At 51.4% G+C, this 27980-nt stretch overlaps 10 protein-coding genes across 10 annotated transcripts; 4 read left to right on the forward strand and 6 right to left on the reverse strand.

The window, feature by feature from the left end:
• Positions 1-8: 8 nt before the first annotated feature.
• Positions 9-1941, forward strand: An08g05380 (uncharacterized protein; the record flags this gene model as incomplete). The annotated part of the gene is made up of 6 exons (XM_059749061.1): positions 9-142; positions 515-606; positions 855-1168; positions 1233-1660; positions 1712-1777; positions 1881-1941. The coding sequence occupies 6 exons, from the start codon at positions 9-11 to the stop codon at positions 1939-1941; spliced, it is 1095 nt and encodes a 364-aa protein (XP_059604039.1).
• A 411-nt stretch (positions 1942-2352) lies between these two features.
• Positions 2353-3399, forward strand: An08g05390 (uncharacterized protein; the record flags this gene model as incomplete). The annotated part of the gene is made up of 2 exons (XM_059749062.1): positions 2353-2723; positions 2748-3399. The coding sequence occupies 2 exons, from the start codon at positions 2353-2355 to the stop codon at positions 3397-3399; spliced, it is 1023 nt and encodes a 340-aa protein (XP_059604040.1).
• Positions 3400-3543: 144 nt separating this feature from the next.
• Positions 3544-4978, reverse strand: An08g05400 (uncharacterized protein; the record flags this gene model as incomplete). The annotated part of the gene is made up of 4 exons (XM_001392620.1): positions 3544-3971; positions 4035-4611; positions 4674-4854; positions 4908-4978. The coding sequence occupies 4 exons, from the start codon at positions 4976-4978 to the stop codon at positions 3544-3546; spliced, it is 1257 nt and encodes a 418-aa protein (XP_001392657.1).
• Positions 4979-5566: 588 nt separating this feature from the next.
• Positions 5567-6775, reverse strand: An08g05410 (uncharacterized protein; the record flags this gene model as incomplete). The annotated part of the gene is made up of 2 exons (XM_059749063.1): positions 5567-6513; positions 6754-6775. The coding sequence occupies 2 exons, from the start codon at positions 6773-6775 to the stop codon at positions 5567-5569; spliced, it is 969 nt and encodes a 322-aa protein (XP_059604041.1).
• Positions 6776-7108: 333 nt separating this feature from the next.
• Positions 7109-8537, forward strand: An08g05420 (uncharacterized protein; the record flags this gene model as incomplete). The annotated part of the gene is made up of 4 exons (XM_001392622.3): positions 7109-7181; positions 7239-7345; positions 7405-8308; positions 8401-8537. 4 exons carry the CDS (start codon positions 7109-7111, stop codon positions 8535-8537), a joined length of 1221 nt encoding a protein of 406 aa, XP_001392659.3.
• A 332-nt stretch (positions 8538-8869) lies between these two features.
• An08g05430 (uncharacterized protein) lies at positions 8870-9249 on the forward strand (the record flags this gene model as incomplete). The annotated part of the gene is made up of 2 exons (XM_059749064.1): positions 8870-8942; positions 9131-9249. 2 exons carry the CDS (start codon positions 8870-8872, stop codon positions 9247-9249), a joined length of 192 nt encoding a protein of 63 aa, XP_059604042.1.
• Positions 9250-9523: 274 nt separating this feature from the next.
• On the reverse strand, positions 9524-13128 carry An08g05440 (uncharacterized protein; the record flags this gene model as incomplete). Its single annotated transcript, XM_059749065.1, has 5 exons — positions 9524-10023; positions 10076-10156; positions 10234-10395; positions 10438-12973; positions 13054-13128. The coding sequence occupies 5 exons, from the start codon at positions 13126-13128 to the stop codon at positions 9524-9526; spliced, it is 3354 nt and encodes a 1117-aa protein (XP_059604043.1).
• A 1610-nt stretch (positions 13129-14738) lies between these two features.
• An08g05450 (uncharacterized protein) lies at positions 14739-19168 on the reverse strand (the record flags this gene model as incomplete). The annotated part of the gene is made up of 5 exons (XM_059749066.1): positions 14739-15523; positions 15599-17217; positions 17305-18758; positions 18841-18965; positions 19036-19168. 5 exons carry the CDS (start codon positions 19166-19168, stop codon positions 14739-14741), a joined length of 4116 nt encoding a protein of 1371 aa, XP_059604044.1.
• Positions 19169-19323: 155 nt separating this feature from the next.
• Positions 19324-20477, reverse strand: An08g05460 (hypothetical protein; the record flags this gene model as incomplete). The annotated part of the gene is made up of 4 exons (XM_059749067.1): positions 19324-19673; positions 19742-19856; positions 20231-20334; positions 20435-20477. The coding sequence occupies 4 exons, from the start codon at positions 20475-20477 to the stop codon at positions 19324-19326; spliced, it is 612 nt and encodes a 203-aa protein (XP_059604045.1).
• Positions 20478-22502: 2025 nt separating this feature from the next.
• An08g05470 (uncharacterized protein) lies at positions 22503-27907 on the reverse strand (the record flags this gene model as incomplete). The annotated part of the gene is made up of 8 exons (XM_001392627.3): positions 22503-22664; positions 22851-22995; positions 23114-23680; positions 23769-23899; positions 24167-25697; positions 25760-27061; positions 27112-27230; positions 27284-27907. The coding sequence occupies 8 exons, from the start codon at positions 27905-27907 to the stop codon at positions 22503-22505; spliced, it is 4581 nt and encodes a 1526-aa protein (XP_001392664.3).
• Between the last annotated feature and the right edge of the window lie 73 nt (positions 27908-27980).

Below are 27980 nucleotides of genomic sequence, written 5' to 3' on the forward strand. Positions count from 1 at the left end.
TTGTCCTCATGGGAATGGAGCATTGGCATGCCGGCGTGCTTCGCGCAGCCAACCAGCTCCCTGTCGTCATGGCTGTTATCCTTGCCGATCTGGACCTGCAGAGCGTCATCCACGGAAAGGGTCCAAGGCCTATTCCCAACTTGTGCCAATGTAATAATCTATCTAATGAGGGTCCTCAGTGGGCCTCCCAAATGTCGCCCCGCTTGGCTGGTTGTTGAAGTCACCCCGTTAATACGGAGTCGTATTTGATTCTATTCTTCCTCGGCCTTAACCAATTTTCCCTCGCCCCCAGAGGTGCAAAGCTTTTTCCCGTCCTGTGTTAACTGAACGGATTCGTCGGATCTTCCGGTTTGATTTGCGGGCTCGTGTGGTTCTCGAAGCCTGTCTAGTCGGACTATCAAGAACCGTTCCCCGTGCTTTTCTCTCCTGATCTTCCTTTCCTTTTCCTTGTATCTTTCCCCCCCTCAGTCTATCTTTCCCCCCTGTCTTGTCCATGCCTGATTGGCGTGTCGAGTCGGGCTGGCACTTACTTGGCTGCTCTCATTGTTAGCACCGGTGGCCTTCTTTTCTCTCGTCCGATGCACCACGCGAATTATATGTTTCGACGTATGCGGCTATAACGCATTCGAGCAACGACTTGGCAGCCCTGTTCTGATCCCCCGCATCAACCGGATCAACTTTTCATACTCACCCAAACATCACCTACCCGGTCCAGAATGCAAGCAGGGGCATGATTGACCTCCCGAACTGTCAAAAATAAAAACCCTTTTCAAACACACAACGTTGACATCTGCCGCCGGACATGAACCCTCGGGGCCTGCTGGCCGTCCTCACCTGCGCGATCTGGTCAGCAGTGGCCACAGCACGCCCCAGCCCCGCAGAGCACAGCAACCACGGCAGTTTCGTCAACCGCAATGACCCAGACCCGCTGTGGCAGAAGTACGGGCTGAACAAGTCAGACGAGTTCAAGTATTTCCATGAGCCAGGTCGTGACGACACCCTGGGCCACTATGACTCGCGATTTTTCCAGGGGGAGCCGGTTCCGGACGCGGAGCGATCTATCACATTGACGCATATGATCCGAGCATATCTGAACTTCTTTGAGGACAATGGATTGGAAACATGGATTGCGCATGGGACATTGCTGGGGTGGTGGTGGAATGGCAAGGTGAGCTATTCCTGATGCACCAGACATGGTTAGTTTTGGCTGTTTTAACCCTTCTTCTTTCCAGATCATGCCTTGGGACTGGGACATCGACACTCAAGTCATGGATACCACACTATTCCATCTCGCCGACCACTTCAATCAGACCGTTGTCCAGTATACCACTACCGACCCCGACGTCGAGCGCCGGTACCTCCTCGATATAAACCCGTGGGCGCGTCAGCGTGATCGCGGCATGGGACTGAATATAATTGATGCGCGCTGGATCGACATCAGCACGGGGCTATACATCGATATCACAGGGCTAAGCCGACTGACGGCCGAAAAGCCCACAGAATGGGAGTGCAAGAATGGGCACAAATATCAGACACACGATATCTATCCACTGCGGAGATCGACGTTTGAGGGCGTGCCAGCCAAGGTGCCATTTAGGTACGATGGGGTGCTAACAGAAGAGTATACAAAGAAGGCGTTGACGAACACGCAATTTCACAAGTGAGTAAATCCCCCTCTAGCCGAGAGCCGCCTTATGCTGACATGTGATAGTCATACGTGGGATGCGGAACTCGAAGAGTGGGTGCTGGATGTGCCGGCCGCAATGGACGACCGGCAGTATGAGTGAGCCAGTCATACCGGCTGCATATTCTCGCTATCGACTGTCATAAGTGCATCATTGGATGGTGTCATGGTCATTTTTGGTAAATAATCATATAAGGATCGGAGTTCAGGGTACAGGCGGCGTTGTGGACAGTCAGCGTTCTGCAGAGTCAATCTAGTGGTCATACAATCTTTCTGCATCATTCTGCACAAGCTAAATCAGGCGTAGTACACTTGTAACAGAGTAGGACCCGCGGGGTGATCAATCCCAGACAGCATCTCTCAACGCCAAACAGCCTCGGACCAGCCGAAATTAAGCAGCGACGATCCGCTCGCTACCTGAGGCACCAGTAACCAGGGGCCCTTCCATTACATACCAGTAAAAAAAGGTGAAACCACACTAACCTTAATCGACTAGCTCTTATCACCTATCACCACGTGATAAAACCATGCTTATCGCCTTATCGCTGACAAAACAAGATCGAACTCCATCGAAGATCATCACCACTTCTGCGTCTTTGTATATAATCCAACTTTCTCCCCCACAATACTCCCCCATTTCACGCGCCACACACATCCATCCCCCAACCATGACCGACACCGAATCCCCAACGGGGGGCACCCTAACCCTCCAAATCCACCACCGCAACGCCTCCCACTCCCTCACCCTCCCAACCACCAGCACCCTCACAGACCTAACAGAGCTAATCTCCTCGACACTCCAAATCCCCCCAACCCACCAAAAGCTCCTCATATCTCCCTCCCCCGGCATGCTCAAACATCCATTCCCACCAACGCCCCTCCAGGACCTCCTCCCCCTCACCTCCCCCAAATTCAAACTCACCCTGCTGGGCACACCCCCGCGCGACATCGAGTCCCTCAACACGCACGGCACAGAACTCAAAGCCCGCGCTGAAGCCCGCGATCGCGCACACCGTCTCTACGCCGCGAAACCCACCCCGTCCAGCACCTCCTCCAACATCAGCAAAATCCACACCCTCGCCAACAGCGCCAACGGCAGCGGCTCCTACACTTTCCACCGATGCGTTCCGCTCCCGCATCTCCCTAACCCTTCTAAATCATTGACGTTTCTTGAACGCCTCCGCGACGACCCCGGGATTAAATCCGCGATGCAGAAACATAAGTTCTCTGTGCCGCTGTTAACGGAGATGGATCCGGCTGAGCATACGACGAGCGAGTCGAGAACATTGGGTCTGAATCGGAATAAGGGCGAGGTGATTGAGTTAAGGCTGAGGACGGATGCGTATGATGGGTATAGGGATTATCGCACGATACGGAAGACGCTGTGTCATGAGCTGGCGCATTGTGTGTTTAGTGAACATGATCGTGATTTCTGGGATTTGACGTCCCAGATTGAGAAGGAGGTTGAGAGGGGGGATTGGACGAAGAGTGGGAGGACGGTGGGGGATCAGGAGTTTTATAATCCGGGGGATTGGGAGGGGGTTAGGGAGCAGGGTTTGGTGGTTGATGAGAAGGGATGGACTGGGGGGCAGTTTGTGCTTGGGGGTGGGGGTGGTGGTGATGGGAGAGGAGAGAGTCGGAGGGAGGTTTTGGCGAAGGCGGCGGAGGAGAGGATGAAGAGGGCGAGAGAGAGAGAAGGGGAGGGCAAGTCGTGATATACCATGATGGATCTTGTTAGTTTTGGTTGAGTGGCTTGTGTATAGTTTCTGGATTCGCGTAGCATCATAGTATCCACTCCATTGCTGACACCAGCATTTAATGACATGAAATGATATGATATGATACCATACTATCTACTTTTACACCTGCTCATTCACAAACAAACCCGCCATACCCTGGCCCGTGCCAATGCACATACTTGTCACCAGGATCTTCTTCTTCGTCCGGCGCGCCTCACTGAGAATCGTGCAGATCTGGCGTGCGCCCGTTGCGCCCAGAGGGTGGCCAAGGGCAATGGCACCACCGCGCGGGTTCACCTTGGCGTGCTCCAGACCAAGGTTGTTAAGGCAGTAGACAGCCATGGAGGCGAAGGCCTCGTTAATCTCGTAGATGTCAATGTCGTCCTTGTTCAAGTTGAACTGGGACAGCAGCTTGGGGATCGCTGCCGTGGGACCAATACCCATGATCCGGGGCGGCACTCCCGCGACGGTGGCACCGCAGAACTTGGCCAGAATGGGCTGGTTCAGCTCAATAGCCTTGGAGCGGCGCATGAGAAGAACAGCGGCGGCTGTTCACACACAGACATAGTTAGCACAATCCTCATAACTCAACCATCATGAATATTACTTACCACCATCCGTAACCTGACTCGAGTTTCCTCCCGTGCTCCGATTACCGAACTGCGGGAAAGCAGGACGGATCTTGGCCAGCGACTCTGGCGTCGTACCATAGCGAATACCCTCATCCTTCGTCAACGTAACCTGCTTCAGCTCCCCAGTCTTCGGGTCCTTGACCTTTGTGGTAATGGGGACGATCTCGTCATCGAACCAGCCCGCCTTCTGAGCCTCCTCTGCCCGACGGAAAGATTCCGCAGCGTACTTGTCCTGCTGCTCGCGCGTGATGTTGAAGTCCGCACCAACATTCTCCGACGTCTGACCCATGGGCTGCATGCAGTCCGCCGCTTCCTGGTTGCGAAGGACCTCCTCGTTGAACGGACGCGGCAGCCGGTCGCCACCAGCAGACATCAACTCCGCACCGACAGCGATACCAACATCAATGGCTCCAAGCTGAATCTGATTCGCGATGTCCTGTACGGCCTTCAGACCAGACGAGCAGAAGCGGTTCACGGAGGATCCACCGGCAGTGTGAGGGATGCCGGCTGCGAGGGAGGCAGCGCGGACGAGGTAGGCTGCTTTGCCGTCGCCGACCTAGAATAATAGTATGAGGATTAGTAGCCCGGTATCCGTAAGGAGGACAAGTTGGTGCTCACATTTCCCAGGCACACATCCTCAACTAAAGCGGGATCCAGCTTAGATTTAGAGAGCACTTCCTTCAACAGTGCGTAGAGGATGTAATCCAGCTCTGTATCCTTGAATCCACCCTTAACGGCCTTTGCGAGGGGCGTGCGCAGCGCAAGGGTGATGACTACATCGTCTGGGTTCTTTTGAGTGCTGGTGGGTGCTGATTAGCGGTGTTTGTTTGTCGGAAACGGTCTGAAGCTTACATTGCGGCGAGTCCACTATTGCCTGTCGGCTTCAGGTGACTGAGAATAGAGTTTAGACGATCTGCTGCCATGATGTTTTGAGTAGCTGTTGTGAGATTCAGCGGTCAGTTTCTTAGAGGTGGATTGGTTGGGGGAGCTGATAGCATGAAAGAGATGAGTCTGTCGGGCGCAAATTGGTGTTGAAAGGACCGGTGCAGCTGTTCGACACATCGATGGGTATGTACGTACCTGTGATAATAGAGATATCGCTAAAAGATCAAGAGGGATAAGCAAGGAGCGGAGCAGAAGAGGGGAGAGGAGGATGATATAATGAAGGAGTAAATGCGGTGGTCCTCCAATCCAGCCGAACAGCCGAGGTTCTTTCCCCTCTGGGAGGGCCGATCAGCACTAACAGTACTTTGCCTCTCGGCCAATTTATGAGGAGTTGGAAGTACCTCCGATATGCTCCAACCTCGGCGACGATGATCACCGTTACAGTCTAAAACTTACTTTATCAAATCCACTGTGTTTCTAACGAAAAGCAATATATGTACAGCGTGACCATTGCCACATTGCGCCCGAATAAGCAAACCAATCCAAGCAAGCTTAACACCCTATCGCCTGCCCATGACCATACGTCCAGCAAAAGTTCCCTCAAAATTAGTCAACCAATTCCATGCCTACAAATGATGATGCTGCTCGTCGTTGCTGATAACGCTTCCAATCTCCGACCAGCTAGCCGGAGTAGCTGCACCGGACCGCTCAAAGTCACTCAGAGTACCTTCCGACCCATCCAGCGCGGACTCATAGATTTGGCTGAAGCTACCGGCAGTAGACGGTGTAGATGGGCGCTCAACGTGATGACCCTCGGAGTGCAGGTCGGACAGGTCTGAAAATGGAGATCTCAGGTCCCGACCAGTACCATTGACGGCATGATCCTCCGGATGGGCATAGATAACCTGAGAATAATCTTCGGTGTGGCTAGACGCAGGTGTGTCGGGACGATGGTAGCTATCCGATCCTACGAAGTGTTCGCCCTCACTAAACTGGGAATGGAACGAGGTCGCAAGCCTTTCCGGTGCTTCCGACGTAGGAGTGAACTCAACAAGCGACGGGGTGTGAGAGCCAGGTGACGGGATCGCAACCTGTAGGCGACTCCCCACGTTGTTTGAGCCATCAGCTTCAGCCATAGGAGTTGACGTTCCAGTCTGCTTGCCACGTTGAACAGGCTGCGACGTTGTCACTTCTACTGCCGTCGAGTTCGCCATTGAATCATTCACTGGGGGCTCTGGACTATCCAGAAGTCGGCCACTTTCATCCACCAAAGCGTCAAAGCTGCTTGCTGGGGCTCCATCTCGAGCCTTGCGACGGGATTCGAGTACGCTGCGTCGCCGCTGAAGCTCTTCCACCGCTAACCGCCGTCGCTCCTCAGCCGCAGCGCCCACCTCTTCCGTCATTGAGATATCCTGCCTTAGAGCGGCTGCGTCTTGTGGATGGATCTCATCACCGAGATGGTGGAGCGCCAGGGCGATCTTTCGTCGTGAGCTATTGACCCATTGTCGGAACTGGGGCGATTCGTAAACCGCGATACCTGCAGCGACAAGCGCCGACACGGTGATAATAATGCCTGAGAGGTCAGTACCACCGCTTCCGAGCTGAAAGCACTTGCGTAGAATAGCTCTTTCACATGTGAAAAGAAAGCAACTACAATGAAATCATCGCACAGACGATGCCGATCGAGCCGGGCTCGAGCAGCTCATAGATCATGGTCATTTTCCTGATAAGCACACCGCCCGGGTAATACAACAAAAGCAGGGCTGTTTAAGCATTTAGGAAACAATGAAATGGCCCTATATAGCAAGCATACCTTTGGCAACCGGCGTAGGCATGGCGAAACACCCTCAGTCGCGTCCAAGACAGATCTGGGTGAAAAGCAGCAGGCAGCGGTAGTAAGTGAGTGTCGGCGTCACCTCCAGCCTTGATCAGGCGGAGATCCGGGTCCATTTTCCCCGCCGCCCGCCACATGTGACCCGCCTCTGCCCTTATCCGGCTGCCCTACCTTGCAACCCGATCCGGCATCCCGCGTTTCCCCTCCGCCCGATCAAAACATAACATCAACATCAACAACTTTAGCAGTCACATTGCCTTTGCGCATCTGTGCAGTCATTAACGGCGTCCAATTTGCTACACACTAGACAGTCATCATGTCTCGCCCATCCTCCATGGCGCAGCGCCCCCTCACGCTTACAGAGGAGCTCGAGAAGCTCGAGCAGTCCATCACCCTGACCCTCCAAGGTAACAACATCACTTGATGTAGCTCCTGCATACCCCTCTGACATTAGTCCTCACCAGAAATCGACCACAACTTTAGCCAAGCCCACCGCATCGTCACGACAAATATTCTCCCCTTGGTCGAGCAATACGCAGAGAGCTCCCGCGATGTCTGGGATGGCGCAAAGGTACATCACCTTCCATACCCCCAACAACGACCCCTGCAGGCACTCTAACTCCCCACCAGTTCTGGAAACAATTCTTCGAAGCCAGTGCCAATGTCTCCCTCTCCGGCTACGAAGAGAAGCCCGACGGAGATACCACCGTCCTAGAACCGACCAACCTAACGGCCGAAGAAGATCAAACCGTTACCGAAACACCCGGCGAAGACGACAGCCACCACCAACTCCACCGAGCCGACGACATCGAGCTCACTTCCCTCAGCCTCTCCTCCCACAGCACTCCTCGTGTCACTGGTCATGACAACCGCTACGCCGCCAATGACGATGACACCTCGTCCATCGCGCACCCAACCCCAGATACCCGCTTCCGCGACGATGACGACGACGAAAACGACCCCTACCTCCCGACCACCCCAGCCAAATACTCCTCCGCCAGAACCCATCACTACACCGACGACCTCTCCCACAACCAATCCCATACTCCAATGTCATCATCACCCTTTATTCCTCCCGCTGAGGACCCAATCATGCACCAGATGGCCGACAAAACATACCGCGTGCAAGCCACCCCGCTCGGAAAGGGATACGGATACGAGTCCAGATCCAAGTTTACCGTTACACCCAAGACAACAAACAACAGCAAGAAGTACGCGTACGATGACTCTCCTATCTCCAGTCCGGAGCCGGAAGCCCCCAAATTGCATGCGGAGATCTTTTCGTCTCCTATGAAGGGCGTGGAAACGCCGAATACGGGCCGCAAGAGGAGACCCAGTGCGAATCAGCTGCGGATTACCCCGAAGCCCGGGATAAGTGTGCTGACTCCTGCACGCGGCGGCGGTGGTGGTGCGAGGCGATCGGCTTGGGACAGTGATGATGACTTTGATGACGGGGATGATGAGGATATGGGACCGAGTCCTCCTAAGACGATGCAGTTTCATATACCGCAGAGTCGGTTGATGAAGACGCCTGGTGAGTTAACACGTTCCCCCTGTTCCTATTTTCTTTGCTTGGTTTGTACGTCCAAATTTGCAGTACATGCTAACCAATGTATGCTATAACAGCCAAGGAAGCATCAAAACGCATCGTGGAAGACCTGCTCTTCACCGCCGGAGCCAACGATACAACAGACGATCTACCCATCGAACAAAGTCCGAGTATCATCCAACGGGTGGAGCGACTGGAAGATGAGACATTCTAGATGGCCATTACCCAAAATAGAAGACAAGATTCATCCTTACCACCCATTGTATTTAATGACCGTAAGATAAACACGCTAGAACGTGACACAACTACACGATCGGATACACACACGATAAACAAAACACCCCTACAACTGATACAAGTAGACAAGACAAGCAACTAAAGCACAATCAATCACATACTACAACACCATAACTCGATCTATCTATCAAGCAAGCAAGCAGGAACAAACTAGCTAATCACACACACCCCTAACGACAAGACGCCAACGCTCACTCTCATTCTCATCGATAACTTCCAAATCCCCTAGAAAGCACACCACGATCCACAATGGCAAATGAGTTTATAGAGATAAGTATGAGGAGACAGGGAGTGATGAAGACTGAAGGACGACACCGGCCAGGTACTTACCCGACGGTGGTCCCCACACTCAGCGGACAGGAGGATACGAGAGACAGATCGACTGCTTCGGGCTTCAGGGAGAGCAATATCACATCACCATGGACTAAGAACTAGCTTCGAACCTGCGGGATAAATCAAGCAAGCAAGCGGGGAGAGGAAATGAGACAGATTACATGGAATAAACTTGAGGGGGCAACAGGATTGGGAAGAAAAGGAAAACTGAGACACATAAGGGTATCGACGGGAGGCAAGGCGCTGATCAGATATATCATTCGAGAATGACGGTAGCAGGGCTTTTGAAGGTATGATGAGGCATGATGAAATGGAAGGGGATGGGGGGAGGGAGAATGAAAAGACCAAGACACCCATGCCGCCGCGATATATGTACAACTGTCGAACAGACAGGGTTCGGGGTATTCTAACGAGAAAGGAAAATGGGAATGGGGTGGTCGATATCACTCCAATAGCCAAAAGCGGGAAGAGAGATTCGAGAAGCAAAAGAAAATGGAAATGTACCGTCCGCATCCTCGCGCTCCTCCGGACCAGGCTGATGGTCCAATCAAAAACGAAACTGATGGCGTTCTAACCCTGCAAACCCATGAAGATTTCCTGACAGTTCTCAACCAAGAATTTCAAAACCTCATTCTTCTTCTGCACATCAGTCATTTCTCGTGCAAGACTCTCGGGCCGCATGATGGTTGGCGCAAACACCACGGCAATGTTCTGGCTGGTCATCAGGTTCTCCTTCTCGCGCTCGACCACGCGCTTCAAGTGGAACACGAGGAACTCGAGCACATCCTGGTGAACGCGCGGCAACTCGCGCAGATTTTTCTGTAGGTGTTCGACCCGGGCGGGTTGAGAAGTGATCTCGCCCGAATCGATGATCTTCTCATAGACGTCAAACGTGATAAGCGGCATGGGCAGTTTGCGGAAGTACTGCTTCAACGCGGAGGTCACGGCATGGATATCGAGGTCAGGGTCGGAAATATCATAATCCTGTGGAGAGCGCTCGAATCCTTCCCGAATAGTCTGAATTGCAGAGCTGGCGCCGGACTTCCGGTAGATACCTTCCATATCCATACCTAGGCGGACGGTTAGCATTCCAAGCGCACGACCGTGATTGGCACCACATACCTCGTAGTTCGACCTCCTGAATACAGCGAGTAATGATGGCAGGGATGATGCTCTTCTCCTGCTCCATGCGTTGTTCCAAATCTGTGCCAAAGAGTCCTGCTCAACCATATTAGTTATCTGCTTGCGTGCAACTGGAACAAATGAAGCTGAATACTTACCACCAGGAGCAGGAGTCTCAGCCAGAGCCGGGACACTGTCGGTTTGCGGCATCCGTAGTCCTGTTTGTTTGCTCCGCTGGTTACCGAAGAAGCCAAAACCGGGGCGACTTGGGTCCTGCGTTTGGGAGCGTGGCAGACCCGGGTTACCCTCAGCTGGGGTCGCTTCGCTCGACATGAAGGCACCCTTGAGACCCTTGGTGACACCCTTGGCGACGTTCTGACCACCCTTCTTCCAGTTGAACTTGCGAGGCTGTCCCTTTCTGATGCTAACCACTTGGGGTCCGGGAACGATCGTGGCTGGCTCAGCCTCCTCTGAAATGTTTGTCGTCGCTACTGTAGGAACCAGATCGCTGTTGGCCGCCTTGAGAGCATCGATAGCAGAGAGAGACTTCTCCTTGCCATGAGAGTAAATACCAAGACCGTTAGCCCCACGACCGTCCGTCGGGTTGGCCTTGTAGAGCTCCTGGATCTGATGCACCAGCTGGTTGTTCAGCTCCGCCAGTTGAGCGTTCTTGGAGGACAGCTGCTCGAATTCCTGGAAACTCTTGTCCTTCATGCGGTTCAAGTTGGCCAATTCCTCCGCGGCATCGTTGCGTTTCTGTACCAGCTCTTCGATCTGTGGCGTAAAGGTATCCTTCAGCTTCTGTATCGATTCCACAAATTCCCGCAAGACATGGTTGGTCAGCTTTCCAAGGTCGAGTGATCCACCGTTGCCACGTTTCTCAGCCTCGAGGTGCTCGGTTAGCACGGTGAGTTCACGCATGGCAATCTCTTTCTGTGCATCCAATACCACCATGGTGGAGCGCTTCTCGTGAAGTTCAGTGTTAACCTGCTTGACATCGGCACTTGCATTCAGCATCGCCTCCATCTCGGCGATCTTCTGTTCCCGATCGGACACACGCTGCCGTTCCTTGCGCAGCTCATTACGCAGCCATGTCACTTCCTCAGGTCCTGCATTGTCAGGAGAAATCAGAGACGGGCTCCCCAGGTCGGGTATCGCTGCAGATCCGTTAACAGGCGACTTCGGCCATTTGGCGTCCCTTGATAGGCGCGAACCTTTATCGCTGTAGCTGCGGCCATGGCGAACAGAGTTCGAAACGCGTCGTAGGAAAGACTCACTCGTCTGTGCATTGTTGCTATCGTCCGAGCCCATGATACGGGCCATATCTTCGTCCATGGTGAAGTCGCCGCCACCGCTGTACCGCAGCAACGAGGGAGAACCCGCACCGTCAGTTTGACGATAGGCCTCTACCTGCTGAAGAGTGCTAATAGAGTTGGGACGCGCGGGGGGCTTAGTCTGTTCGTTCAATTCACTGCGCGGGGTCCACGCGGAATCGCCAGTCCGAGGTGTACTCCTGCTCACACCAGTCCTGTCAGTGGATCGCTCGCTCCACTGGTCGCTGGGGGTAACAGAGGACGGCCGAGGAGACGTTCCGGGCTCCTTTCTCGATGGCTGATGCAGCCTGCTCTCCAGGGAATCGGCCCGTTTCGGATGCTGCACGCTCGTGGAGGACAAGAACGACTGTGCAGAGTCCACCGACCCTGTAGTTTCGTGCAACCGACGCAGCTCATGCGAAGGCCGAGTCGGAAGTGTGGTGGTATTGTCACTGGCTGTTCTCTGAAGCTCCGGAGCCAAGCCCTCTCTTTGAACGGTTGCCGATTTGGTACTTTCGGGGCTGGGTGTGGAGAAAGTGCTGGTCTCCTTACGACCCAGGTCAGACCTGGAACTGCGAGCGGAAGCCGATCTGGCGGTGTTTGTGCCGTTGACGAGGTCATCCTGACGCCAACGTGCCGTGTCAAGGTCACCGCGGTCCCGGCCCTTTTCCTGGTACGCAATATGCGGAGACGAGCTTTCCGACCCATGAGGCGATTTCCCGTACGTTGTGGCAGGTAACTGTCCGCGCGCGGACCGTTGTTCTTCGGAGGGGTCGAACGCAACAGGGATTAAGAATTCACCACCGCCATCTGCCTCTGGTTGAGGTATGACTGAGTGTCGGTTGCTTCGGTAGGTGCTCGAAGGGAGAATTAGGTTGTCTAGAAACATTTCATGAGTTAGTCCCTGCACGCACACTACGACATCCAGGACACCACAGAGTATCCTACCTTGATTATCTGCAGCCGCACCGGTAGCAGAAGCGCTTCTGCCCCTTCCTGCGTCCAGCGCAGGCGCAGCTCCTCGCAATGTCGTATCGGGGGTTGCATCTGAATACGCATCGGCAGCTGGCTCGTCGGAGCCACGAGGCATCGGTTCGGGGTCCTCCGAGGGCAAGGACGGGAGTGATTTGTCCAGTTTCATGTTCGCCGGCGTCTGCTTCCTCGACGGTGCGACATTCCGGTTCCTCTTTCTTCGACGTTGCATGAGGGACTCATGGCAGTCCATACAGAATATACCCTGCGAGGTTCGAGCATAGCGCAGATTCTCGATCTTCCTTTTGCAGTTCCGGCATCGGAAGCATTGTGCGCAGAAAGCCTGCTCGCCCGTCAAGATGGCGAGGTCTTCGATCTTGTTCCCACACGAACTGCAGCTGTACGTGCAGTTGCTGCAAATCAACGATCCATCTCCCAGGAGTAGCAGGTGTGCGTCGGAATCGAGAAGAGTACCGCAGGTGCTGCAGCAAAAACATTCAATGTGCCATCGATTGCCCGCTACACGGGAAGTCAAGAAAGGAGCGGTCAGCCACTTGTCAAAACAGGGGTCAAGAGGACTCAATGCAAACCTACCAAGTTCGAAAGCTTTGCCCTCTTCTAGAATCTGTTTGCGAAGAGTGCTAGGTTAGCACGCGATAAACATTGTTACCCCAGTCAGAGCCTCATGCATACCTCTCCACAGCCCTTGCAAGGATACGGGATATCATCCTGGTCCATCGGCGATTCTGGATACGCGGGAGACTCCATCCTGTACTCCTCGCTCTAGTAGCGACCGAGGCAAACAAGCTATGTACGGCGAGTTGATCAAGGAGGTCAACGATAATGTGAATCCGGGGATGCGCCCGCGATGCTAAAGTCAGGGTGCTTCGTTCAAGTCGTCAAGGGGTCTCAATGTCCCGTTACGCATGCGACGAAGTCGAAGTGAAGACGTAAATGCCGGTCTCGTTCGATGAAAAGGAATATCGCTAGAATATCATACAGCGAGTGAAATGCGAAACGGGGGCTTGTCAGGACGGGGGGGTACAAGGGCTGTAGTGCCGGGGGGGATGGTGCGGGAGGGAGGACACGAGTCCGCGCGCAGAATGGAAATGCAATTAACTCCCACCACCAACAGAGAGCAATAGAATGATAGAATGACGAACGAGTCTAGTAGGTGTGATTAGATTAATAACAGGGTTAGTCGCAGATCGACCAGGGTCAACATGGTGGAGGAGGGGAAGGGGGGAGGGGAGAGAGGGGGGGACGTGGGAAAAGACAGGGAGAGCAAATAATAGTAGCAGCTGCTGGGAATTTGGTTGATGAGCAGCGCGAAAAAGGCCGCCGGACCAGACCAGCAGCAATGCCGACCAGGGGCAAAAAGACGGGGGGAGGGAGGCCTATCACTAACCAACTAACTGACCGCGGACGGAAAGCAATAAAACTATAATCACCAAGCACCACGTCAGACTAAAAGGAAAAGAAACAACGAAAATAAGAGAAGGAAGAATAAGAGCCAGTCAACGGGGCAGATAATCGAGCAGGGGAGGAGGAGGGCGGAAGTTAGAGTAGAAGAGGTGAGTGAGAGATGAGATCGAGACGAAAGAGAGTTTGAGGCCGAAATGAAACACACCAAACGGGGAGCGTCGTTTCAGATAGACTCGCCGCGCGGAACCCCATCATCCTATCCTATTCTTACTATCCTCCTCCCGCCATGATATTAGCGAGGATGATTGTGGTCAGAGCTCTATTGTCTGGAACAATAAGACTTTTCGAGGAAATTGAATCGTCCCATTCATTCCAAGTGAATCCACTCGTTTTATTCTGAATCGACTGCCTTAAAAAGGAGACCTCCTTGGATGAGACACCCGCGATACGAGGCTCCCCGAATACGATACTGGTCACCTTCCCAATCTGGCAGGGCATGGGCTGTGTTTCCGCCGGTATCTATGGTATTGATGGTATGGCTGATACGGTACCGGTCAGTTGTCAGCGCCTCAGGCAGCCTAGCCACTGACTCGGAAGTCTATCCCAAGCCAGCAAATACTTGTTGTAGGTGTAGATTAACGCTTCTATGTACACTATCCAATCACTTCCATAAACGCCTTTCAAACACAACAAAATCCCTGGTTTATCAAATACCCGGGTGAGATTGCGCCAATTCTTCAAACCAATCAATGATTTTACCAGATGCTACCTATTTATGTCGCGTCTATAGAGGAAAATCCCATATCGCAAGATGCAGCCAAGCTCCACTCCCAACAGTAACGGAAGACACGTTGTAGATGAACGGGTAACACCATCTCATAATGAAGGAGTGCCCTTGTTCTTTTTTGGTGCGTTCCGATGCAGCAGTGCCGTGTTTCAGTCGCCCATCTTCGTTAGGTCTCCAGCGACTGGTGGATCACACTCGTTCGATACGTCTCACTGCGCTGGATCAGCTCCTGATGGGTTCCTTGCTCCGCACAGCGGCCCTCCTCAATCAGATAGATCTGATCCGCACGGTGGATCGTGTTCAGTCGATGCGCGATCGCGACAATGGTCGTGCGGCCCGCTAGTGTTGTCAGGGCTTCTTGGATCTTCTTCTCCGACTCCACATCCAGTGCGCTCGTCGACTCGTCCAGCAGCAGCAGCCGTGGCTTGCGCACCAGCGCGCGTGCAATTGACAGGCGCTGGCGCTGACCGCCTGAGAATTGCTTGCCGTCGTGGCTGCACATCGTCTGGTACCCGTCCGGCAGGGCCATGATCACGTCGTGGATGTGCGCCATGCGACACGCTGCTTCGATCTCTTCTTGTGTTGGTTCATGCCCAGGGCAAGCACCCAGGCCAATGTTGAACGCGACCGTGCCTTCGAACAGAACATTCTCTTGCGGCACCAATGCGATATCATCCCGAAACTCAGTGCCTAGTTGCCGAGTCACGTCAACTCCGTCGATGATCACCGACCCGGCTGCAGGACGGTAAAATCGCTCCAGCATGGCAAAGGTCGTCGATTTGCCCGATCCGCTAGGTCCGACCAGCGCACAGAACTGACCGGGCTTGATGTCCAGGTTAAGTCCTCGTAAGATTGGACGTTCAGGCCGATTGGGGTAGGTGAAGTGCACCCCACGAAGCTGGGCGCCGATACCGTTGCCATTCGTCTGGCGCACACCCGTACGGGGCTTCTCTGCGGCCTCCACGTCCTGTGTGGCGGCCTTTTCCTCAAGCAGCCTGCTTGAGGGTTGCATGCTCTGCATGGAACCCGGAGTCAGCTCCTCCTCCGCAGAGCGGGTAGTGAGCAGATCAACAATGTTGGACGACGCCAGACGGGCCTTGGAGATATCTGGCGCCAGAGCAAACATTTGACCACAAGACTGCGTACTGAATAGCAGGCAAGGGAGGACAATAAAGAACTGAGTCTGGGAGTAGAGCCCCGATGCCACCTGCCTCGATCCCCACCAATATGCGAGGGCATACACCAAGTTGCTAATGCTAAACGCCAATGCCAACCAGGCGTTGCCGTGTGCAATAGCCTTCATTGTGTCCCGGTAGGGACGGCGCAGGGCTCGAACGAACACTTCCTGAGATTGCTTCTCGAGGGAGAATGCTGCAACAGCACGAATGTTATCGACGGCCTCGACTGTGATGGCCGTTGCCTTGGCAAATGCCTTCTGATGCCGCTCGGTAAACTTGGCTTGGACACGGAGCTTCATCATGCCTGCTATAAGTAGGACGGGTATGGTCGGAAATAAGACAATAGTGATTTTCCACGCGATGGCAAACGATATCACCAACCCGGCTACCAGGTTGACGGCTGTAGCAAGGAGGAGACCGATAGTTGATCCGGTAATGCCACTCAGCGAAGCAGCATCCCCAGTAATATATGTGATCAAAGTTCCTGGTGTCCGGTCCTCCATACCATGCCATTGTATGGTCTGGCTAAGCAGCGATCGTAGCGATAGCACTCGGAGCCGATACAGGATCTTATCCGCTGCCCAGCCAAAGGCGCAGCCGCCCACCACATTTGCCGTAAGCTCAACCAGGGCAAGGATGAAAAACAGCAACCCATAAAGGTTGCCACTGTCACTGATGGCATCAGAAGATCTGCAGGGGCTCAGACTACCAACTGTGTGGCCAAAGACGATCGCCTCGGCCGAGTAGCTACCTCCAATGATGACGGACATACAGAGGCCGAGGCAAATCAACGGCAGGTTGGCCCGCACTAGCGAGAACGTATACTTAATGGTGAACCAGCCCGAACGGCTTCTCTTCTTGTCTTTGCTCCCATCACCATTTTTGAAACCAGGGGACACCTCACCAACCACCGTGTCTTCAGTGATGTCTGAGCCCCCAATGCCTACCAAGGGTTCCTTTTCGTCTGCCGGCTGCACACTCTCATGAAGACTGCTCGTGGTGATCATATCGTGAGGGCTCTTCAGATCTTCAATACTCAATTTACCCAGGTTTTGCAGCCGTACCATTTCTGCGTACACGCCGCCCTGCGCCACGAGCTCCGCATGAGATCCTTCCTCTGTGACACGTCCAGTCTGTACGACAACAATCTTGTGTGCATTTTTGGCAGTGGCTAGTCGATGTGCGATCGAAACCGTGGTTACCGTTTCGGAGACTTTGGCCAGTGCAGCCTGGATAAGTTGTTCGCTGGTGGAATCCAAGGCAGCCGTAGCCTCATCGAGAATGAGTAAACACGGTTCTCGCACAAGAGCACGAGCAAGGGCAATTCGCTGCTTCTGACCTCCACTCAGCTGATTTCCTGCTGTTCCAACGAGGGTTGCGAATCCGTGAGGCAAAGCATCAATGAAGTTCAACGCATTAGCGCTGGCGGCTGCCTCCCTGACGAGTTCTAAAATCTCGGCCACACAACTGTCGAAGCCAGTAAGAGCAGCATTCTCGGACATGCCTTCCCTGATCTTGAAAGCAAGATCCGAAAGACTTTCATCGAGAATGAACGGGGCGAGCCGTTGATGCTTCTCTGAGGATGAGGACACCAGGCCGTACGCAATATTCTCCAGAATTGTTCGATCCAATAAAGCCGGTTCTTGTTGAACGAAACCAATATTGCCTCGCAAATGTCGAACATTGATATTTCGGAAACTCTTCCCTCCGATGGTCACATCGCCTGATGCAGGGTCATAGAACCGTTCTAGGAGAGAAACCACGGTTGACTTTCCACCGCCGGAGGGTCCAACAATGGCGGTATGCTTCCTAGGAGGAATGACAAAACTCATTCCCCGGAGTACTGGAACGTCTGGTCGAGCCGGGTACGAAAATTGAACATCATGAAACTCAATGTTCTCCTCTCCGAAGGCAGTCTTCTTATCACCTTCGTCTGCGGTTCCATCAATGGCAGAACGACGATTGATCACGGCTAGAAGTCGCTCCGAGGCACCGGCTGCGGACGCAAAGACATGGATAAAGGGGGCAACTTGACTTAAGATGAAGGAAGCATCGATGAGAACGAAAATGACAGTGTATACAGCACCCACAGAAATACCTGAGTTATCGTGGGCAACCGAGCTGGAAATCATCTGGGAACCCTCCCAGAAAGCCAAGGCGTTGGCTGAGTATGCCACAAAGTACAAGAATCCAAGTTGCGTAGCATGCGTACCTGCCTTTTTGAGTGCATCCATCGATGACCTGGAGAGATAAGTGGCAAATCGCTGCTCCAAGCGGTCGTTGGCATTGAAAGCATGAACCAGGGTCAAATGCGATAGACTGGACGAGGCAATCGATGTAGCCGCATTGATATTGGCTGTAATCCGGCTCGCATATTTTTTGATGAAGTGACCTCCTACCAGGGACATGAGGAGAAAGCAAGGCACCACTGAAACCAGCATGCCCGCAATCTTTGGCGCCTTAATGAAAGCCACGATATAGGCGGTCACAAAGTATGAAACAGTGGAGATCACCAGGCCCACCTTCTCCGAGGTCCCCATTTGCACTGTCTCAATGTCACTGACCAACCGGGAGATCACATCGCCCGAAGGAAGAGACTCGATGAAATTCATGTCCTGCCTAATGATACTTTCAAAGTATCGCCTGCGATAGCGGCGCGCCAGACGTTCGCTCACCAGGCACCAACATGACGTGTAGATATAGATGATGAAGAAGTTCGCTATGGTGATGTAAATCACATAGAGAACCTCGGTGCGTACACTGGACGACAAATTTGACGAAGCATTGTCTGAAGCGGAACAAGTTGTCGAATTGAGGTTGTTGATCAGATTACCAAATACAATCCCAAGCAGAGGGAAGGGGATTCCTCCAGCTATCCCGAATATCACGCCGCATACAATGAGAAATACGTCGAATATGGTGTAATCCAAAGAAAAAAGAAGGTGCACGTAGGCAAAGAACTGCTTCAGGTGTGCTTTGGTTGGGATTAGTCCTTTGACAGATCGCATCTAGATGCAAAGAGAGGGTTCACCCAAGTCAGTACCTGATGCACATCCTTCGAGCGAGCGAATTGGACTTGACATACCAAACCATAGACACCATTAGAGTCTGCCCGCCCATCAGACAATGGTTCTGGGTCTGCCATTGTGACTTATAGGTGTGCGCAGTCTCGGTTGGGAGCGGCAGGGCAAGGCTCGAGTAGTTAAGTATGGATCCTGTTATATGACAGGACCTGCTGTCGCGACTCTAAACTTCAGTCGCAATGTGTCAACGAAAGAGGCGCACGGGGAGCCAGGGCGCTGGTGCTCCAGAGTCCCTCAATTGGAAGGGTATGAGTCGAAATCCCCGCGGAACGGATCGACCGGCAATGGGGCAAGAGTGAACCGATACACTCAGACAGACGTCCCCCAAAAAGCATCCCCGCCAATGTCGACAATACTCTATTCAAGTGAGTAATTCACCAGATCTGGAGAAAGCGGAGGGGAGAAAGAAGGAGGACGGGAGTTTAAAGAGGGAATGTCCACAAGAAAAAAATAGAAAGAGCTAGCATAGTTCGTACAGAGCAGGGACACACTAAACTTCAAGACCCGAATTGCTCATTATAATTGCTCCGGTTGCGGCCCTGAAAGAGCTAAGACTTGGGGCCGAGCAGCAGTTGACGCCATGGTGTGCTTGAGCCCAAAGGCCAGTCAATGGAGGGGAAGGCCATGAGTAAGAGAAACCCGGTAACCCCCAAAGAATCCACCATCGGAAAAGAGGGTCCCGTTCCAGCTGGTTGACTGAGCGGAGAAGATCAAAACCTACGAAGGGAGAATTGTACCGGAGAAAGAGGTATGGATCGTCACTCGACAGGGAAAGAGGAGGACGAGGAACCGAAGAATGACCCAGCAACGACATGATTTTCGCCCAGTGGACACATGTACCTCACAAGTACTGCAGACAATCGATCCCAATACGATGTACTGCGGGTGTGAGTAATTGCAGCAAACACCGGACTGCCGTTGAAAGTTCACGACTTGGATTGAGGAACGGCGAGGAGAATCAATCATTGGATGTTTTTGTTCCAGACGTAGTGGAGCCAAAGTGGGAGGCCAGTTCGGCGGTTCCTGGGATCTGTGTAACACTAAGAAAAGTACTAACCGAGGCTATACTAGTCGACTAAGTCTACGCTGGCTAGTCACCTAACGCTTATGATCGTCTTTTAATCTCAAGGAACCTACCAAAAAAACAATAATAATGTCAAGTGGCTCTCGGAGGTTGGTATTTCTACCGTTCAACAGCCAGACTGAGGCTTCCAACTACAACTACTCATAGAGAAAGGGCAGGTGCTCATCTTCAAGGGCTTCAAATACACGACAAAAGCACCAGGAGAGAGAAAAAAGAAAAGTAAAAAAAGAAAAGAAAAAAAGGGTCTCGTTGTGTGATATGCATGAATCAAAACTCAACTGGAACTGAAAACGAGGCAACAAGCGCTAAGGACCTGGGCGTGGGACGTGGCTGGATGGATCGACATGTCGTCGGGCTCATCTGATAACTCTGTTGTCGAGGTTCGCTCCATCACCTGCAGACCCGCAGCCCAATCACCTGCCTATTCTGGTGCCGCCGCGGGAAATTTTTCATCTTCTGCCGTCTTCTTCCTTCTTCTCCTTCTCTGCGGTGTAAATCTTCATCTTCTTTCACGAACCTTCAGATGAAACCTTCATAGGTCGGTTTTCGTATAACGCCATTTTTGGGTTACTTCATAGGTCAAATCCACAAATGCAGATTGTGTACTGAGTGAGTATCCACCCCCACCAGTATATTGGACTCTTTCAGCCCCGCTCGGGCAGGCATGACCACTGCAACACTGTTGTGTTACCCGTTCAACACAGAACTGAAACGAGACAGCATTCCGCTGTAGCAGTCAAATCCCGTGAACTCACTTACTATCATGTATACCATAGCAATATAAGAAACAAGAGACTACAATTGATCTAAATTGCATAAACTAGTTACGAAGCCTTCCATGATTCTAGAATTATGTAGCGTCCGTTCTATCCCAGAATAAGTAAAATACTAACCACAACTTATCCACAATCCCACTTCTGATGGGGTTCGCCGATGGAGCAGTCCAAGTTATCAGATGGCGCGGCGTGTTCCTCCCAGTTCTCACTTAAGTAACCCCCCATCCATCGGGCACCACCAGTAATTTCCGCTCGCACCTCCTGACTATTTACTTTGCACGCTAGTTAGTTTGCGAGAAGCAGCGACTCTTGTTTCTATTTCTGATTCCAGGGGGCGGAAATATGACATAGTTCTACCTTGTTAGTTTACTCCGTAGTCAGCCTTGGTTCCAATTTCCTTTATCTAATCTGATCAATCAACACTCCCCCTGAGTTCCTCTGATTAGATGCAGATCTGATTAGATAGTTCCTGCGTGTTGACCCTACATTCTTGCCCAGACGATCGACCAGAGTAATGTAAGGGACAAGCGACAATCTGTGTTCTTGTTCAAGCATTCACTGTGATGTGTCGCCCGGTCTGACGCGTAGCTGCGGATTCGCGCATCGTATTCGTGTATCATATCTAACACGTCTCTACTGCTGCTGTACACACCCGCCAACGATACGCACTTGCCTCAACGCGTGTGTAGTTGCTTCCTTTGGTAATATTTGTTTTTGCCACTTCCTGATAGTCTACTACCCTGTTTCATTACCTATCTCCTGTCAATCTATGCTACTATCCATCTTACCCTTCTACATGTGGCATCTTCTATGGCTTGTTTGATGGCCACCGATTGGAGACTCAGTTGAGTGAATCGATCTTTCTTTTCTACTAGATCGAACTGCATGGCTAATGTGTACAGATTCCTTCTTAGGTCGCTGGTGTGTTCCTATCATTTCCCCGGCCTGTTCTTGGGGCTTCACTCGGCACATTTGCCTTGTCCTTCTCGCCTGATGACCTTCCACTGCACTTAGCCGGTTATGAGCAGTCGATAATGTGAAGAAATAAAGCAGAACAATACAAACAGAATAATGAAACAAAATGATGAGACATTTTTTTTTCTGTTCCTTTCTTTCTTCTCTACCTCAAGAGGAAACAGATGCGGTATGAGAGTGTCAAAATTCGCTCTTACAAGACGTTGGCTTGAGGGGGTTTGTAGTAGGGAGGCGTTGTAGAGAAGAAGGAGAGAAGAAAAGAAGAAGAGAATGACCAAAGAAGAAACGGAGAAGCAAATAAACGAAGAAAAAAATGAAGAAATATGGAAGAAAAAAACATGAAGAGATTATTCCACCCCTCCCCGGGGACCAGGAGGGGGGTTGGTGATGCAATCAATAATTATCTTGTTCATTGCGGCGTAGGTGTAGAGAAGAATTTTTTTGATCAAAAAATTCTTTTGTATCTGGATGGAAGCAGGCTTTCTTAGGCGAGGAATATGAAGCGAAGTGAATCAAACCCGAGTAGGTATTATAATCTTGAATAGCCACTATTCTGTAACTTTAGGCTTCATGCTTTCTATCCAGTCTCTTACACTGGACGCATATCTTTCAGTAGCAAAGAAGGCAAGCAAAAAGGTTGAACTGCATAAGACTACCTGAGTTTTTTCTGAAGAAAAGCAAGACCGAGAGTAAGTTCGAACCTGAACTTCATTGTGAACGTGTGATCAAAGCAGAGCAACATAAGACGACAAGATAACTTTTAACAAGTTTTGATTTTTCAGGAACTTTCAGGAGAACAGAGCGGGTAGTAAAGCGTTGGAGTTGTGAAAGTAATTAGTTGATATGCAGAGTAGAGGGTGTTGTGGAGAAGAAGAGGAGGAGAGAAGAGGAAGACGTCGGGGAAAGTCCCAGGCGTTTATAAGATGAGCTTACAAACAGCCCAGGAACATAAGCAAGTTTTTTGAGAGTGGCAAAGTACGGAGTAGAGATCTGTGACTGGAATATGGATCGGTACAAAACGGAATATGGTAGAGACGAAGAACAAAACGAAAGAAGAAGAAGAGGATTAAGAGGAGAAAGGAGAGAGGGTTCTCCAGGGAAATCACACAGACCTTTGCAGGTTCGAGATAATCTTGCAAACAAACAGAGGCAGAAGATATCAAAACAAGGCATTAAACTGACCAGATGTGCCAGCTCTGCACTTCCGACAGTAACATCAAACCTGGTTCTAGACGGGATTTTGTAAGTAAAGCCTTGGGCAGAACACGACAAAAGGGTGTTAAGACGGCTCACTATCCGGCAAAGGACCGAGATCTGAGCCCAGAGGCTCACAATACATATCCCCTATAAGTTTGCTCGTAGGGAGCCCTGAAAAAGGGGTCGAGAAAAACAGGCAAGCAATGTTTTTGGAAGTGTTATTGGTTTGGGAAGAAATCTCAGAAAACCGGAAGATTTTGTGGATTGTTGAGAAGAAGAGAGGTGCTGTAGAGAAGAAGAGAAGAAGAGAAGAAGAGAAGAAGAGAAGAAGAGAAGAAGAGAAGAAGAGAAGAAGAGAAGAAGAGAAGAAGAGAAGAAGAGAAGAAGAGAAGAAGAGAAGAAGAGAAGAAGAGAAGAAGAGAAGAAGAGAAGAAGAGAAGAAGAGAAGAAGAGAAGAAGAGAAGGGAAGGGCACGTTCTTCACTGCGCCAGGAGGTGTTCACGAGGTAGATAAGACGATCTAGTAGCCAAGGAAGAACTACAGCTAGCGGCGAGGTAATATAGAAGCAAGACGGGGGAGGAGTGTGGAGGAAGTTCGCAGGAAGCCTGAGGAGTGTTAGTAAAAGGGAAGTGCGATATAGTCTGCGGACATGAAGAGAGGAGATATGAGCAACACAGCGAAGCAGATGCGAGAAAGTACACTTGGGATAAGGGAACATGAAAGGCTTTTTTAGAGACACGTAAAAAGTCTCCTCCGATAATTCCACCAGATATGGGGCACTAGAAGCCGGTGCATGGGGAGAGATGCTGAAGACGCTGGGTTACGTCCAACACTGGTGGGATTCTACTATAATGAGGATTTCTCTGTCTTGGATCACCCATCACGTTTCCGGTCTTTCTTCACCCGTTCGGATAATCAGCCACCAGATCTTCCTTCGTAGTGCGCAGATTCCACCCAACGAGATGGCCACAAGTGAGACATGGAGTGTGCGTGTGCTTAAAATGTCCCGGAGACAAGTCTGGGACGAAGGGTTCCTTGGAGTCCCTTGGCCCAAGCTTGAGTCATCTCTTGGAGAGATGCAGGCGCAGCTCAAATTCTGCACAATGCACAGTAATTTCCATCAGAGATACTAATATGATTCATTGAGTCCTATCAATAACGGATTGGGTCTTAACAATAACAATGCTCACAAGAAGGATGCTAACAATAGCGATGCTAATAATACAACACAGTGCAGGTCTCATTCACAACTGCTCCATAGCAATGAAATATAAAAGTAAGTTCCGAGTGTTCTCAGAAACCTGACCAATGATTTTCCAAAACTTCTCATCATCGGCAGTCATAGTATGCAAGTGTACACACAGCTGCGTCACTTTTTGCCGGATATTCGCTTGCTCGGATGTTAGATACTTGCTGGCAAGATCACCCAGCCTCTCCAGGACATCCATAGGGAAGTGAGCTGCACGAGAGGTCATCTGACGCAGGATATCCGTAAGAATGTTGAATACCATAAGAATGGCACGGTCATTAAGCGACGCTTCCTCCGCAGAGACGACGTCCACGACAGCCTTAACAATGTCCCCAAACTCTGCCGCGCTCACCATCTCCTCTGCGGCCTCATTCATAACAATCGCCATGTAGCAAGTTGTGTCGTAATTTTTTCGGGCTCTGATGATGGATTTGATTATACGAGATGCATATTCCCCCAATGACATCGTGGAACCACCATTGTCCACGAGTCGTTTCATGTGTCTGAATGTGTAACGCACTGTAATAAGCACCTGGGCTTTGGGGTCAAGCGGGCGCCCGAAGTATTGTTGCTTTTCGTCAGGTGGTCTCTCAAGTTCGCCCAAAAGGGCATCTAGAAGCTCGGAGTACTGCTCTTCGTTTTCGAACAGCCTATCGTGAAATTCAATTAGCCCCTGCAATTTGTGGTACCCATGAATGTCCATACTCTTAGAGTGAATCCTGGGGATTCCCTTCTCAAGAGTCTGTCTCGCTTTCATTGGGTCCTTGGAGCGGGGACTGATGCTTCGACGTCTCTCCTCGAAGCGTTTTTGTGCTGCCTCAAATTTAGGACAGCGATGCGTCGCCGTGTCGTTACTCGGTCCGGTAGAGGGACGTGTGCGCGGCACATGTAACGAAGGTAGACGTGGCAAAGAAGTCTGTGGTGACCTATTGTCACGATGATCTGGCTCATTTTTCGACAGTTCCTCTAGAGCATTGTTTTTCGGTGCATCGCGAGGGACTGACGGAGTGGTAGGTGGTTTTGTCTCTTTCGGGACAGAATTTTCATTGCCCTTCGCAATAGGAGATGATGGTTTGGGCAAAGGGATCTCGCGCAGTCTCAGAGGGTCTGTCACTACGATAGGATGGTGTACAACAGTGGAAGATAGGCTGACAGACCGCTCTGCGGCTTCATCCGCAATTTCATCGCTCTTTTCCTTCGTGTCTTCGTATATGACGACCTGATTTGTCGCCTTGTCTACAGGTTCCTTCTGATCTGGCGTGGCCGGGCGAGTCGGCTCAAGCCGTCGGCTCTTCCCCATCGGCCGCATAGGTGCGGAGGACAAAGATGAGACCTGAGGAGCCGACTCAGGCCGCGGGGTCATAGCAGTTTTTGGTGCGAGGTGTGCTTTCTTCTGCGCTGCGATCGCCTGTTTCAATGCACTTCTTCCCGGAATAACGTTGGTGCTGCTTGTAGTGGCTTTCTGAGACGTTGTAGAAGATTTCGAAGCATGTCGGTCTGCAGTTTGCATGTTGCCAGCAGCCGGGTTAGCTGGATCTTTCTCCAATAGCGACCGTGACTTTGGGTCAAGGTCAGACATGATACTGTAGTCTGTTAGCCAGTTTATTCACCAAGGTCACAAAACAGTATGATAGTGGAAACCCACAATTTGGCTTTCTGAGGCCAGACGCTGTAGTATGTCCAGAAAGTCTTCCTCATTGCCTCACGAACACCCGGATTAGCATCACCAAGTCCTTTCTTAAGACTTCTCTCGATGAGCTCGATTCCACCGCCGTGTTCAATGGAGGACTTATGACCAGCCTGTTTGTTGATAAGAGTGTTGTACCATCCAGCTGAGAACAGACGCAACTGGACGTTCTTGTCTTGGGAAGCGGCGTAGACATGCTGGAGAATTCGATGAGTGTATGTCACGTTTCCAATAACAATGTCAACGGTCAGATTCCCATTTTCGGCCGTTATTTTCTTCATACCGGCGCAAAGTTTGATGAGATTTTGCAGGATAATCTCCATCATCGGATCGATTCTAGGGCCACACTTTCGGGCGAGATCCTGAATGAGCAGACATCCGTTTGTTCCCATAGTAGTTCGGAGCGAGTTCACGACTTTGAAAATGCCATCCAGAATCGACTTGATAGCAGCGACAAAAGTCTGAGAGTATGCATGGGGCGCATTGCCATGCGTAAGTCGGCGTAGAGTAATGACACTCTTTTCACGATGCACCCAGTTATCTTCGGACTCACGTCCTTCGAAATATGGTGTCATTAGACGCACGAATTCATCTATCTCCCGAGCGGATGAAACGATGATTGGTTCCACATCGGAAGGAGCAGGCACTTCTGGCTGTTTGCTGAGCTGAGAAGCCGGTCTGATTAGACTATCTTGAGTGACGGTGTCGACGCGAGAGGCCGGTCTGTGGTCAATTCGCAAGGTTGGTTTCTGGTCAGCACGCGAGGCCGGTCTCTGCTCGACACGCGAGGCCGTTTTCTGCTCAACACGCGAGGTCGGTGCCTGATCAATTCGCAAGGTCGGTCTCTGATCAACCCGCGAGGCCGGTCTCTGCTCGATACGCGAGGCCGTTTTCTGCTCAACACGCGAGGCCATTTTCTGCTCAACACGCGAAGCCGGTCCCTGGTCAACACGCGAGGCTGGTCCCTGGTCCATTCGCAAGGTCGGTCTCTGATCAACACGTGAGGCCGGTCTTTGATCAACACGTGAAGCCGGTCTCTGGTCAATTCGTGAGGCCGGTCTTTGATCAACACGTGGGACTGGTCTTTGATCAACACGTGAGGCCGGTCTCTGGTCAATACGCGAGGCCGGTCGTGAAAGATGATCAGACTCATCAGATTCAAGGCCAAGATTCGTCAGAATGATGCTGACAATAGACTTTCTGACATTGAGTTCACTCAGTTGCTTTTTGAGATCTGCCTTCGCATGTGCGGGTGCATTCCTAAGTCAAGTTAGCGGCAGAGGCTCGAGGAGAAGACCAACGAAACTTACTGGAACAGCTCGACAATGGTCGCCTTGGCTGTATCTCTGACGGCACTATCGGCGTCCTCGAGACATGCCACAAGACTAGGGACATATGGACGGAAGAGCAAGCCATACTGCTTAGCCATCTGCCAGTGGAGTTCGGTCAGCTTTGCTCAGGATCGATAGGGGGGAGACTTACATTAGCTAGCCAGATCATGCTCATTTCCCTAGCTCTGTTGTTTTTGCCGACAAGGGCCGTTCCCAGGACATGTTGTTCAACCTCATGGCTAGCTGCAGGCCAAAAGTCAGTGAACGCTTGGGCCGCCTGTGCTCTGACTCGCTCCTTGTGATCGCCCAGGCGTTCCAAGAGCAACGGGTAAAGGTGGCGAGCCTGCGAAGCAACTATACTATGCTGTTCTTGAATGAACAGTCGCTTCAAAAAGTGACCCAAGGTGGAGAAACCAGCAGACAGAAGTGTGGAGTGAGAAGAGGCAATTGACAGACGCAACGATTCAAAGATCGGTGGAATTGCGCCCTCTGAAACATTCTTCTGCTTGATGTCTGACTTAACAGAATTTAAGAAGCTGACCTTGGCATCTATGGCCAGGTTCAGGTTTTTCAAAGTTGCTACCAACTCGGTAGCCTTGGGTTCCATACTCTTAATCCAGTCTTTCACACTGGAAGCATACTTTTCGATGAGATAAAAGGTACACAGGAAGCACAAAGCAAACAAAAACAGCCGCAAAATACCGAAAAACGCGAGAAAGACAAGCACAAAGCTCAGCTCAGCAGGGCCGAGAGTAATCTCAAATCTGAACAACATTGTTAGAAAGAAATCACTGTTCAGAGACAGAATGAAACGAGAAAAACAAAACAACAGAACAATTTTTTTGGTA

This window comes from Aspergillus niger (assembly GCF_000002855.4).
Source record: "Aspergillus niger supercontig An08".
Lineage (NCBI taxonomy): Eukaryota > Fungi > Ascomycota > Eurotiomycetes > Eurotiales > Aspergillaceae > Aspergillus > Aspergillus niger.